Genomic DNA, 15,138 nt, shown 5'->3' on the forward strand with positions numbered 1-15,138 from the left:
AGACCCACTCAAGCTTCCCCACAATTGCAGAGGAGCAGATCTGAATGAACGGAGAAGGACTTTTCCATGCACAGCCACACCTAGGGCACAGAGTCTGCATGGGAAAGCACCACAGAAGTAAAAGATATCTGCTGCAATAAAGTAGCAGAATCCATCATCACCTTTTGTCGCGCCACTGATTTTCCTTTTATGTGGCACGGCAAAGAGTACTGACGTCTATTTGTTCAGCATTTGTGCTGCCATAAAGAAATTTATGGGGGCACAAATGAGATGTCAAGCAATGTTTTTTTCCCCCACCCTCTGACAACCTGAAAAGTGAAATCAACTGGAAACTCACGATAAACAAAGAGGAATTGACTTCACTGATTGTCTCTAAGCTAAGAGAAATATATTAAAAAATAAACAGTATGAAACATCAGTTATATTTTAATATTCTTTCCATTTTAACAACACAAGATGTCATAAATAACAAAGGAATATTTATGACACACTGTTTGTAAGTGACAGATTTCCTTGAAGATTTATACAAAAACATAAAAAAGCAAAGATGCTGTTAATTAGGATTTCTTTGCCAAAGCACTCAGTTGATTTTATGGGCTTATGCCTACATCTTAATGATACTTTATTTTGATGAGAGTGAGGTTGGATTTATTATTATTATTTTTAATCCAAAATGGTAACATTTGTTTCAAAGTTTCAGTGGTAAAAAGCTGAGTAGCGATGGTAGGGAGAACAACAAGTTGTAGGCACTGGAAACACGGCAATCATAGCAAGAGCAAGAAAAATGTTTAGGTTATGTAGTTCATCTCCCTACCCATGTGGGACTGGTCCTCATTACCAGTGCTTTGTAGAGTCTCATTATAACGTTCCCAGGATGGATCTTACCATTTTATCAGCTGCTGTGTTCACAAACTACTAGGCATCTCTGATTTGGATCACAGTCAGCAGCATTTATTGGAGTCTTTCTGTTCCATTTCAAAGGATTAAAGTTCACTTTCACTAACGGGTTCAGGGGAAGAGGGAGAACTAGAGAGAAATACCCAACAAACATTTCACATGTCAGGTGCTTTCACAGGAAAGCTGAGTAAGGTTGTATTTACTTGTCAAGAGATGCAAGTATGCATTCCAATGCAAGAAGAAAACAGAAGAGTTCAGAGTGAAAATAATGCACAAATTATTTGGAAGATTCTTTCTATCCCTTTCTGTCTCACAAAGGAACAAATGCAGAAACACTGTTTAGAGCCTCCTGGTCTAAACCAATAAAATCTCAAGGCATTATCATCATGCATTATATTTGTTATATATATCTGTTTAGTTATTGCAGCCTCTGTGCACTTGTTACACATACAAACACTATCTGCAATGACAGAAAGAGGTTTCTTCATCCTCATCCCAGTGCATCTGAAACAATGGGCTCTGGAAGAGAACTGAAAGAAAAGTTCCTCTCAGACAAAAATTGGGCTCAGGCCTGTCAGGTTCATCCAAGAGAAAAAGGCAAGATTCCCAACTCTTATTTTCCTGTCAACTTCAGCCATGTGTACCAATTACTCTCTCCACCCTCTGCTATGATTGTTATCATCAATCTGAGCCATAGGAGATGTGTAGATCATTTAAGTTTCTTTTTAGCTGTTATTTATTTGGTAGCCTCTCCCTTGTATGAGTCACATGCACCACAACTTGTTACAATGACACTTGCCACTGAAATGGCCCTTTCATCTTCAAAGCACTTTAGAAACATCAATTAACCCAAATCTAGACTATTAATTAATCTTACAACTAATTTCCTAAAAGTGAAGGAACTGTTAAATGAATTCCTAGTGAAATAAAAAATGGGAACTCTATCAGGCTCACTGCATGAGAAGGATTATCATGAATCAGCTTCTTCATTAAACTCCAGATTTTATTTTCCCTATAGCCTTCTTTCTCTTTTGTGACTACAGTCAAGGAAGGAAAGGATGAGGGAGATATTTGAATGTTTGGCAACTGAGACATGATACAGGATGTGAGAATGTTGTAAAAGTGATTCAGGAAACAGTGAGCTGCAGATGGCTGTCAACAGATGTACATTTAGGTAGGAAATGGTCTTCCTGTCCCTTGGGAACTTTTTGATTTTGAAAAATTAAGTATGTGGTGTCAGAATGGCTCTATGGCTTAGTGGCTAAGGCGCTGACTAGGTATGCAGGGGGACCTTTCTGCTTTTTTCAGAGCAGGATTTGAATTTAGTTTTTTCCTACATATCAGTTGGGTAACCAAACCAGAAGGTTGTGGAGTGCTTCTCACTGTCCCTCTGGTTATAAGTGGAAATATCACCACAGACGCAACAACATTTTGTTGAAACCATTCATTTCACAGGAAAGCTTTCAGGTTTGATGAATCAACATTTTCCTGTGAAACCTGTGTTGTCAAACCTGTCTTGTCAAAAAGTTATCAACCAGCATTTCTTGATGGTCAAAATGAATAGCCTCCTTTTCCCAAATCCTAGTACCTGCCTCTGCCCATTATGCCATGGAGTGACTCAAAGAAGAGGAAAGACCTTCTTGGCATCGTGTAACTAAAAAGGCATGTGGTAAACAAACTTTTGGCTCAAGCACCTGAATTTAATACTAAGTTTTACTTGAGCCTTGACTATACAGTAATTTTCAAAATACAGGAAACTTCAAGCTACATACAGTAAGTTATTCATTCCCCAGCATTTGTACAGTTTTCTAGTCTGTTGGTATCTTAATCTCTGGATCCATCTATCCATCTTAGAAACTATGAGATGTTTTGAATAGTCTTCAACCAGATTATATAAATCTGTGTCCAAAATGAATTGTTGAGATTAATGAACAAAGGCCACAAGCATATTAAAAACTAAGTGCCATGTTACAGATTAGCCATGTCAGAAAATGGAATGATTCTCCATAATCAAAGCAGAAGTCATGAAAAGGCCTAAATGCATTTCTAATTGGTAGTCATATAGTACTCCTGTAACTCTAGGTGTATAGTAAAGCCAAGGGGGAATACAAAAAGAAAGAAAAAACATGCAAGAACGCTGGAATTATAACAGTTATAAACTTGTGTTCTACAACTTTTTCATAAGGTCTCCCAAAGGTAACTCTAAACAGATATGGATTTTACAATATGTTTTCCCCTTCCATTTCTCTACAGTCCTCAAAATAAACAGATCATCCTCTGATGGGTTAGTTCTTCAACTCTTTCTCTTATTAATGATACTTAAATATGTGACTAGTCCTACTGACTTCTGTCAAGTATCTTTTGCACATGATTTCTAGTGTCAAACACTTGTAGATACCACCACATTCCAATCCTAATGGTATGAAATATATTGTGTTCACTTTGACCAGTCTGGAGAAATCTTAGCTGACATTATCAATAAACATTTTATATCACAAATACATTTCCCTGAAAATTCATAAAATTATCTTATTGGAATTAGAAGTTAAATAAAAACTACTGAGCAAAAAATTGCCCTCTTCCCCAAGAATTGCTTTGTTATTTTAAAGTTTCTTAGAAAACTCCTTGATCTAATGCCAAAGAATAGTTACTATTTAAAAAAATAAAAAAGAAAAGTTTTGAGACTTTCGCAATAAAACTAAAATTGGTTTGAATCTCTTTGCACATACTATTTAAGATTTCTTCACTAGAATTACTTCATTTGTGTCAATAAAATGAATATTGGGATTATCTGTGTCCTTAATCAGGTATAACTGAAGCATACATTTAAGTCAGGGGTGTGCAATTATTTTGGCTGGAAGGCTGCTTAACGAGTTTTGGTGAGCTGTTGAGGGCCACAAGGGAGGCCTCACCCCCTGATAAATGCCCCGCACCCTGGTCACCATCTTGGGACTGGAAGTCCTGACCTTTGCCACCCGAAGTCCCTCTTCCCCTGGAAGTACATTTTTTGGGAAGGGTGTTTGTCATCTTAGAACCGTGAAAAAGAATGATATACTAATAATCAAAGAGCCACAATAACATATTTTAATCTTATTTTAAAAAAAATATTTCTGTCTTGATTTGTGTGCGTTTGCTCTGTGTTTATAGAGGTGATTGCATAATCGCTCAAAATGAAGTCCTATTCTTGTATATTGCAGGGGGTGTGGAAGGGTGTGGGGGGCGCTGTGTGTGGATGTCAGCTGTGGGGGTGAGTGTGGGGGTATGTGTGGATGTGGGTGGGTGGATATGGGGGGTTTGTGGGGATGTGTGGGTGTATGGAGGGGGAGGGTGCTATTTATGTGGATACATGTGTGTCGTGGGGTGTGTGTGGGTAGCGGTGAGCGGGGCTCCCCCAAGAGGCATGCAGGTGTGTGTGTGGGGTTGTGTGATTGTGCTTGGAGGAGGGTGTGGGTGTGGGATTTTCACGGAAGGGTTTGTGGGTATGGTGGGGTGTACATGGGAGCCCCCCGCATGCACTCCCTGAGCTGGTCAGTCACTGCTCCTGCCCCGCAACAACCTGAAGCCCATGCCCCCTGCAGCGCCTCCTCACCACCACCAACAGTGCACAGTACCAGCGTGCTCTGCGTCTGCTTCGTACAGCCCAGCTGTAGCATGCCCTGCCACTCCCTGGGCACACAGCGGGTCTGGGGCGGCTCTGTGGCTGGATTGCCTTTCCAGGCAGCCCAGGCAGCAGCAGCTCCTTCTAGCTGCTGCTTCCACTGGCCCCAGCCCTGCAGTACTAGTACGGACCTGCGCACACAACCCTGACCCAATATGCTGGGCCCTGTGCCCCTCCGGACTCACCTGTTCAGGCTCAGCAGTGACAGCAGCAGCAGCACCAGGCAGAAACTGTTGCTCAGCGTGGGGCTCCTCTCCCTTGCTGCTGCCGAACAGTTCTTGGTGGAGCCACCCGAAGCTTGCACTGCGCCCTGAAAGGCAGTCCTGTTGCGGAGCTGCCCCAGCTTTGCTGTGTGCCAAAGGGGTGGAAGGATGTGCCGTGGCTGGGTGGGACCAAGGGACGAGGGGCTGGACAAAGCCCTTCTATAGAGTGGATCTGGTCCATGGGCCATATTTTGCCTACCCCTGATTTAGGTGAATAATCTATAACCCTTGCTAGGAAAATAATTCTAGATTACCATGCAGTTCTAATTCTCGTTGTGAGTTTGGATTTATATGGAATTAAAAAACAAAACAAAACAAACAATAAATGTATATTCTTTTCAGGACAGGCATGAAATTCATAAATTTATTTTTAATTGCCTTTTCAATTTGCTTGCACTTTGCTCTTTACCACCTGGTGTTTAAAAATCCTGCACAAATATTATTGCTGTTCACTATACACTATGTCTTACTGCATTAGTAGTTAGAATACTATGTGACAGCTAAGCCACAAAAGAATAAAAGCACTAATGGATTTGTCAGAATGTATTACTTATTGCTTGTCACTTGAGCTTTACTTTTAGCTTTCTTCATAGGTTCCACTGGGTTAAGTTCACCACTGGCTGCTTTCAGAGATTGAGTGTTTATTGAAGGATTAGATTTTATAAAACACTTGCATTAGCAGGACTGTAGTCATGTATTGAAGGTCACTGTAAGCTTACTGATCTAGAAAACATTCTAGTTATAAGAGGAACATCAAAACAATTATTCGTGTTGCTTCACATGGTCAGTGGATTTCTTGGGCCTTTTAAAAAAGAATATTTGTAGCGATCCAAAGAGATCCACATAGTTTTCTATATCTACTTCTGAGCAATCAGAAAGATTTAGGTTATGCTAAGAACACAAAAACATAAAACAGGAAATTTCCATAAAATCCATAGAAAACATAGCCTAAAATGTGACTACAATGCACATCTTGTAAAAGGGATTCCGATTAAAGTAATATTCTGATATTATTGCCAATATTGGGTATTACTTGAATGTGTATAACAATAAAATCTTCATTTCTAAGGAAAAACAAATTATGGAATATCCTGTTCAAATATTGTAAGGCAATGGCCATAGGACAGGGGAAGGCAATTATTCTGTGCAGAGGCCGCTTACTGAGTTTTAGCAAGCCATCGAGGGCCGCATGACAGGCAGCCCAGGGCAGATAAATATTAATTTTCTAAATTTTGGGGGGCCCTGTGGGCCGGATAGAATGGCCTGGCAGGCCACATCCAGCCCCCCGGCCTGCATTTTGCCCACCCCTGCCATAGGATACATCAGCAGAAGCCAGACAGACGAGGTAGCATATATTACTAATTTAAACCAAATATAAATAACACTCTCCCACTTGGATAATAAGAATCAACCATACAAGATTTGCATATAGTCAGGGATGACTTTTCAGACAAAATAGTAATGATGTCTCGCAGTGCAGAGGGGTTTCAAAAGCAAAAATGCCAGGAAAAATGGGAAGGTTTGTCCTCGTCTCTGCATGGATATTTCACATACTTCTTTTTTCTCCTGGGTTCTTTTGCTTGTCTATCTTTTTCTCCCAGTTTCTGCATTTGTACCCCTTCAGAGCACTCAGTGAATTCTACACCATATATGTTCTCCATACAGCATTTTTCTACTATGCAGCATGTCTTCCTTACTCTTTGAGTACAGTGATCTTTCTACAGTATCTACCTAGCAGTTTATTTACTAAATCTTGTAAATGACATCACTGGATGGTAAGAAAATTGCTTTTCAGCTTGTGTAATCAATGGGCTTCTAGAACAGAAGAAACTTAATCTGTTGTAATGCATCCAGAATGCAACAGAAAAGGGACTGGCAGAAGACCCTTTGACATGCAATACCAGCCCCCAAAATACGCATTTAATGTGAAAAGTTTCATGACAAGATAACATTCATGATCAGGCCAAAATCTATGTGCCAAAATTCCACCATGTAGATGACCTTCAGTGTAACAGCCTGATAGTTTCTAGGATAAATGTTCTCAAAAGAACCATGTTCTCATGGAGGCTTATAAACAAATATTAACATGAACTGAGCCTCTTGTATGTTAGGAAGGAAACTTGCCAGCTTTGGCTCAAAGAAGCCTGTTGTCCCTGGCAATGTACATACAAATATAAAGTAGTATACAAACCAAAGGGAATGACATCCCTTAAGTTTGATGAACTGAGATTTGAATGCCTGTGAAGATGAGCTCAGTAGTTTCATAAATCTAATACGCCACTTACATAAAAATCCTGTGGGAGTACCAATTGTAATAACAATGTAATACAGTTTTTGCAAGGCATCCTGAGAGAAATAAAAATAACCGCTCTCTGCAGCATAGCTAAATAAAACAAAGCAAAATAACAGTCTCCACAGGGACCCAAATTAACAGACTTTGCAAAAGAAATTGGTAGAAGACTTTTAAGGGAGACTCTACTTGCTGGTTGCCTTAATCTTAATGACCCCGCACATCTTATCTTTTTAAACATGGCATGTCTTTTGAGCAAGAAAGTTTCAAAAGCTGTTTTGAATCCAAGGCTTGTCAAGGACAAACTGTATTGTTTTATTGGTTTTAGTTTAGTTTTGTTTTGTTTTTGGGGGGGGGGGGGGGAGAGGGTTGTAATATTAATCCCTGGTCTTCATAACAGTAGTCAAACCGCTAATCTCAATACACAGGATTTCAGTGGCAGAGATGAAAGACCCAAACATTCAGTACACCAGTCAGGCTATGGAAACCCACAGGGTAAGTTACACAAGCTGCTGGGATCACCAGTGAGCCAAAGGAGAGAGGGTCTAAAGAATGGTTACAATGCGTCTATTGCTAGGAATGTCCATTTCCCTTAGTCAAGTTGACATTGATGAACATCTGCACCCTCCCCTTTAAACTTGTCTGCATCCTTGTTTAGCAATGCCTTTCAAAGTGACATCCAGTCTTATATAATTCTGAACATTATACAATGGTCTGACTATCCTGGCATGGAAACAGCTAAAATATGTTAAACACTTTTTTATTTCATATTGCACGGAGAATGTTTTCAGTGCTTAGTGGGAAAATATTACTTTATACTTTTAAAAATATGAAACAGGATTTAAAGTATTCTCTTCATAAACAGTGTAGTCTGTATGGAGGCTTAGGGCTGAAAGCTTAGTCAACATACAATGCAACACAAAAGTTCATGTAACAGAACAAAACCCCTCACATGGTCTTCCCAAACATCCCTGGACCAAACTAAAAGCAAATGGAATAATTATAATTTTAGAAGTATTACAAAGCAGTGGTCAACCACCTATATAAGGCATTAATGGACCTAAATTTTAAAGAAGCTTCAACCTCACAGTCATAGTTGATGGGACAAAATATTATTTGGGGAGCTGAGTAATACTTAAATTTAAAAGATACTTCTATGGTGCTGCTTTCAGGTGTGGGGGGCAGGGGATGCGGTGCAGGGCGTGCCTGCCTGATTCCTGCCCTTCCCTCCCGCAGGGCTGTTGGGCTGGCGCGCACTAGTGCTGTACGCAGCGGCAGAGCAGCCCATGGCAGGGGTGCTGGGCACAGCGCTGCAGCAGCGGGGTATAGCACTGGAGTAGTGGAGCCACGCAGAGCTGAGCACACATGGGGCGCTGGCCTGGATGCATGCCAAGTAGTGCCGGGCACTGCAGGACAGTGGTGCCGTGGTGCTGCCGTTGTCACCAGCTCCTGCAAAATCAGTTTGGGGGGGGCTAAGCCCCGTTAGCCCTGGCCTTCCACTGCCTATGCTCACAGTATTTTTACACCTGTACTGAATTGCTGATACAAATCCTACTATTTACATGTCTTTTTAAAATATCTGATTTGCAGACACAGGAAGTACTTACATAGTGAAATTTTAAGATTGGTGTCTTTGTTTTCATACACAAATAATACAAAAGATACACAGCCTCCCCCACCAATCAGTTTTTTTAATGTCAACAGATGCATAAATATATCCTCTTGGTTCTCTCTACACCCATCTAATTGTTCTTGCAGTATGTCCTTTGGTGAATCCTCCTCAACTTCTTCTCCTTTCAGCTTTTTCATAGATTTCATAGATTTCATAGACATCAGGGCTGGAAGGGACCTCGGAAGATCATCGAGTCCAGCCCCCCGCCCAAAGGGCAGGAAGTCAGCTGGGGTCATAGGATCCCAGCAAGATAAGCATCCAGTTTCATCTTGAAGGTGTTCAACGAAGGCGCTTGAACCACCTCCGGTGGCAGGCTGTTCCAGACCTTGGGGGCTCGGACAGTAAAGAAGTTCTTCCTTATGTCCAGCCTGAAACGATCTTGAAGTAGTTTGTGACCATTCGACCTCGTCATCCCTTGGGGTGCTCTGGTGAACAAACGTTCCCCCAGATGCTGGTGGTCACCCCTGGTGGGGTTCCCACAGTGGGAAGTTCCCACAGTGCTCTGTCTTTGGTCCCTCATTTTTTTGGCCATCTACATCTTATCTCAGAGTAATCTTACCCACAAATTCAAATGAAACTACCATGTCCATGCTGATGACTCTCAACTCTAACTGTCTAATATGAACCTTTCTCCGTCTCTCTAAAATAAATTCTTGGCCTGATTTTGACATCACAAGTGTACTGAATCTCAGGCTAAAACAGTTATTAATCTTCCTGCCTGAACCCTAGCCCACTGCCTCTAATTTCAACCATCCGGGATTCAGAAAACAGATCTTGTTAGGCTGATTTTCATGCCGATGGCCCCAGTTCAAAGCACTTAAAGATGTCAAACATAACACATATATATAAGACAACCCTCAAAGTACATAGTAGTTAAAACCGGTGTTTATGTAATTTACTGAGATCCAGGAGTATTGATGCACATGCCATCATTTCTTCTTCCAAGACAGAAAAACTACACCAAAGCTTTCTAGCATATAGAATTAAATATGCTAGAAAGCTTTGGTTTAGATACTTATATAAGTAACCTGATTTTCAGGTGCCAACTCTCTGCAATGGTCATTAACTTTTATTGTCATTCAAGTGACTATTGATGATTTCTGAACAGTTCTTGCTCTCTTTAGAAGCTCTACCTTGCTGTATAATACAGAATAAGTTGCTTATAAAAATCATTATAAAAACCACATCTATTATGTTTTAATGAATTAATTCACAGATATTTAATCTACAAATGATATTTATAAAAGATGCAACCTACATGAAGCATTTTAATTCTATTGATTTAAGTAAGATTATTCTCAGAGACCTCAGAATATCAGGTACTATGACTGGAAAAACAACTTGAAATACCACTGCAGTGTACCTTTAATTTGAGTAACATAATCCAGCTGTGTTTGTGTCAAATGAGAGGACATTGCAAAGCTGTGATCTTTCATTTAAAACTGGAAGATGAAATTGTTCAATAATATAAAACTGTTCAGAAGTATAGACAGGCCTCTGACCTTTAGTCTGCGATCCTGATCTCCACTGCACAGAGAATTTACAGACACTTTAAAAGATTTCCAGGCTGGATTTAAGTTATTCATCACAACCTGAAAATGAAAAGAGAGAAAGGAAAATGCTTTGACATTTGCACATTTTAAAATAAAATCCTAAACCATAGCCATGACTTTTAATAAAGGAGATTAATCAGAAAGAGAAAAATGCCTCTAGTGGCTAAATCTTTAATCCAGTATATTAAACACTGGTAACATTTTTCAGCAATCCATTAGACAAGCAAAGGCAATTCTACTTAATGCAATATTTTGTATACCTACTGTTACCCTTTGACAGTAGTCTGTGATAACATATACGGAAACTGAGGCCTTGTCCTCAGGGTGGTTAAGTCCCTGGGAGTTATCCAACTGACTTCAACAGATTTTGGATCAGGTCCATAAAAAGCAACATCATCTTGAGCTAACTAAAAACTAAAAACATTAACACCCTTAAAGCCATTTGAAGTTTAAAACAAGTGCCCTTTGACTAATACAAAGTACACTCTGTGGCCATTGGTGACCCCAGCAGGTGCAAATAAGTGGGACAGGATTTAGTTTTGGGTGACTAGCTGATTGTAGTAAGGTCTTTTGCAGTTCTGTGTAAAGAAAGAAAATGATTTGCATAACATATTCCTGTTAAGTGTCCTCCAACTGCTATTGGGCTATGTCCCTAGAGACATATCTAGGGAAGAGAAAACCTTATTCAAAAACTAGTGTACATCACTGAGCTGTTCAGGATCTCAGAATAAAATATATTGAGGAAGCTGGTAATTTCTACAACTCAGAAGAAATCTGACTAATTCAGATGAATGCAGTATCACTGCTATCCTCAAGGACGTCTGGATTTTTATGTAGGCTTAGTCCTTTAGACCAATTTATTAACTACATTTTAAATGGTGCTAATAAAAGAACTGCTGCCACATACTGAAAATGTTATGAAAATATACAGCATTAAACTGCCATTGAGAGTATACGGATATGAACTTTTAGCTAGACGTGCATGGTTTTGTCTGCCTAAATAGAAGAGAGCAACCTTTTGTAATCAAGTAAATAGCAAGAAGCAAAATACACACCCGCTCAAAGACTCTCAGCAGCTGCCACTCTAGCCTGTCACCTGCAGCTTCATGTACACTGGTTGCTAGGACCATAGGACCCATGTAACTTTGGAACATGATGGGAACCAAATAAAGCAGGCAGATTACAAATGAAAAAATGTACAAAACCTCATGACCACCACCAAATGGGGACGAAGAACAGGCACAAAAGAGCTCATGGGGGCTCAATGGAGCTGTGAAATAATATGGCATTGCATACAGCTTGTCTGAGTGCAGCAGCACCTTTTTAATACATTGACCCTCAAATGGAATTAGGAACTGTTAGTTGAGTTAATGCTGCATTTCAAATGGCATAACAAATTCCCCTCTTGGTACTGTAATCAATACTTAAATTAGTATACACCAGGAGGGAGAGAAGTATTCAAATGTGGGCACATGTTACAGTCCTTTGAAATGTAGAAATATAGACCCAGATCCTTGGAGGCAATTAGGCGCCTATCACTAGAAGGCATCTAAACACCTATGAAGATCTGCATCATAAATTATTTCTTTCTATACCCCAGCTATGACCTTGGAAAGTGACAACAGCTCATTTCTTACCTCAGTTCTATGAACAAGCTGTTGGGTTGCATCATCATTCATCCGGAAAATCTCCAGAAATGGATCAGATTTGCTGAAAAAATCCTAAAAATATACAGAGTAATTACTGTGGAGATTCATTAGATATTATCCATATCATACCTCTGCTTCCATGCTAATGAAATGCTAATTCTGAATTTGTAAGGCTCTCCCAATTCATAAGCAATATTAGTTTCACAAAGATTCTCAAAATGTTTCTGTTGGTTTCAACTGGACTATTGCTGTATTTCTCAAATTGCGGTACCTTGTGGATGCACAGTGGACTTCTAGAGGGTAAAGAAAATAAAAAGTGGGAAAGGAAAAAAAAAAAAGAAAAAAAAGGAAAGATATATATAAATATAAATGGAATAAAATAAAAACCCCCAAACAACTCTCTTTGGTTGCCAGAAGGATAACAAAGGGCAAACAACAGCATGACAAACTTAATAAAGTGTACATGGTTCAAAAATGTTTGAGAACCTGTGTAATAATGGCAGTGGGTACTGTGTACTCTTTCGCTTTTTCTGATAACTCCCACTCCTCCCCATCCCCCAACTTGCATACCTGCATTCTGCATGTGGCAGACTACCAAGCTAATTTACTCTGGTCCTAAAAAAATGGATTACTCTTTTATTATCAGTTTTATTTTACTGGGAACTTTGAACCAGATTTTGGTGGCATTACATCAAGGGCTGTGGGACAGACATCCTGTTTGAAGAACTGCAAGCGCTTTTGAAAGACTGCAAACAGTCAGGATGCAGACATTCACAACTCAAAAAGAGGAATATCTTTGAAGTGCTTCAGTTTGAAGTATGATTTACAATTTCTGATTGAAATTATGAAATTATTATATAGATGTTAGTATATAAATTGAATGCCTCCCAGTGTATATTCATGTTGACTTGCAAAACCTCCATCTCATCACACTGTCAGCAACAATAATAAGTTGTTAAATTTGGGAAATAGCCAGGGACCCAGGTTTAGCTAAGGTCTAGACAAGCCGGGTTTGTCTGCATGGGGGTGGAATTTGGAGTAGTGGAATGTTATCAAGGTTAAATAAAATGCCCAGTTTTAAGAAGGAGGGGTGTTAACTTTGGAGAGGATTGTGGGAAAGGAGAATTTCTTATGGACTGAGAAGTTTGGGAGAAGTCTCAAACCACTACCAAGATGATAGGCACTACAGCAGTAGCCTTATGAGGCTGATGAATACAGGAAACCTCCAAGCACTGGATGAGCTACAGTGGTTATGCTCAACCTTTTTGCCCCACAAGTCAAATGGTCAGTGCCCACTATGTCTGGGGCCAGATCCAGCTAATGGAGCCCAATCCGGTGCATGGAGCAGGCATAGTGTGGCCCAATCTGGCTGCACAGGGGAAGGGGGCATGGCCTAGCTCTGACCTGGCCACATGGAGTGGGGAGGGCATGACCCAGCCCCAACCTGGCTCCACAGGGGGATAGGGCTGGAAATTTGCAAGTGGGGGATTGTGACATTATTAATGCCACTACTTCCCCAACACCGATTTTCCTGACCATGGGCTGGATTTGGCGCTCAGGCCAGGGGTTGAGTACCTCTGAGCTAGAGGAAGGGACATTGCAATTGGGATGTTTGTTGTTTTCTAAACGATCTTGTGCTAGTAAAGAAATTATATATTTATATCACACAAGTTGTGCAAAGCTTGAGTGTGTGTCATATCCTTACTATATAATCCTGAAAAATTAAACTGAAAATTGGAAGGTTCTCACTCTGGGTGGTGGGTTTAAGCCCAAACGGGCTTGCATTGTAACCCTTAAAAAACAGGAGCACTGTCTGGATTCTGTTCATAATCTACTGTCTTAAAGCATGAAACCAGCCAGGGTTGTATGAATCTCTGATAAAAATAAAAACAATGAAAGATTATAAAAAAGAAGGCATCAACAGGAAAACAATAACAAAACTGCAGGAAAGGAAGGACTACTGAATACTGACTTGTATGTGTGTCCTTATGCCCTTATGTGTGCAAAAAAAGTCCAATTCTTCAGAAGTTATGAAGTAAACATCATTCAACATTAAAGTTGCTTAGTAACAACTCAGAAAAATTATATGCTGAACAGACACATATCTGCTAGCATAATCTTGTTTCATAGCTATTAAAGTTTACAACGCATTTCAGTTGTTTCAGTATATCTAACAGCATGTTCAACTTGATTGCATTTCACAATAACAATTTAGCAGTCCTCCTTCTGGAAGACATATAGTGGAATAAAGGTTTAATGTCTTAATATTTTAATAGTGTTTTAAATGATTCATTAAATGTGTTTGACAGTGGTATAATATTCTCTCAGCATGCAGAGAAGTTATGGTTCACAGGTACTAGCACATTAACTAGTGAGTGCTTCTACCTAGCTTGAAACATCTTGTGTGGTCAATATTTTCAGAGTGCGGACTTCTGGCACTTCTTGAAAGTCAGGCCCCTTTGAGGTTTCTGAAGTTAGACATCCAAAAACTACTAGTCACTTTAAAATTCAAACTTATTCCTGAAACAATAGCAAAATAATTTCACGGTGGGTGCATCTACATGAGACAGTACTGCACAGTGGTTACTGCACATTTATTTAGTACTTGTATAATCAAGTACTAAATAAAGGCAATTACTAAATAAATGCACAGTAACTGGAGTTACCGCATAGTATCGTGAGCAAATGCCTTTTAAATGATGCTACTGTGCAGTGGCCTAATAATACTACACAGTAGCATATTAGCACTGTTGGTGCTGTGATGTGCTACTGCACAGTGTTATTTGACTACTGCGCAGTTAGAGTCTTGTGTAGACACACCTAGTGAAAACAATCGCTTCATATTTCACAAGCGTCACAGTTTGTGAATCTTTCTCGAGGCACCATAAATGTCCTCCTCAAAACAAGAAAATGACAGTTTGTCTGACTGCTCACAACTCATCCTCTGACAACATTCAGGAAAGGATCAATGCCAAAAAGCCCAAAAAACCATCAGATTGGACACCTCACAGTGGACGAAACCCTAACCTTGACCGCTACATTGACTGCTTCAGGGAAAGAATGAACAATGAAATAATCAGCAGCACATGCCACCACAACAACCTCTCTCTACCAGAGAAAAAGGCCATAGAATCTCTAAGATATAACCACAAAATA

At 39.9% G+C, this 15,138-nt stretch overlaps 1 protein-coding gene across 4 annotated transcripts in view; it reads right to left on the bottom strand.

Moving 5' to 3' along the window:
- Positions 1–15,138, bottom strand: part of CPNE4 (copine 4) — a 350,544-nt gene that overhangs the window by 119,655 nt on the left and 215,751 nt on the right. For all 4 annotated transcript variants that reach the window (XM_006020621.3, XM_006020620.3, XM_006020622.3 and 1 more), the window contains exons 6-7: positions 11,971–12,054; positions 10,283–10,372 (exon numbers count right to left, since the gene is read on the bottom strand). In XM_006020621.3, coding sequence (XP_006020683.1) covers positions 10,283–10,372; positions 11,971–12,054 — 174 coding nt within the window. The remainder of the gene's footprint in view (positions 1–10,282; positions 10,373–11,970; positions 12,055–15,138) is intronic.

This window comes from Alligator sinensis, unplaced genomic scaffold, assembly GCF_000455745.1.
Source record: "Alligator sinensis unplaced genomic scaffold, ASM45574v1 scaffold54_1, whole genome shotgun sequence".
In the NCBI taxonomy this organism is placed as follows: Eukaryota; Metazoa; Chordata; order Crocodylia; family Alligatoridae; genus Alligator; species Alligator sinensis.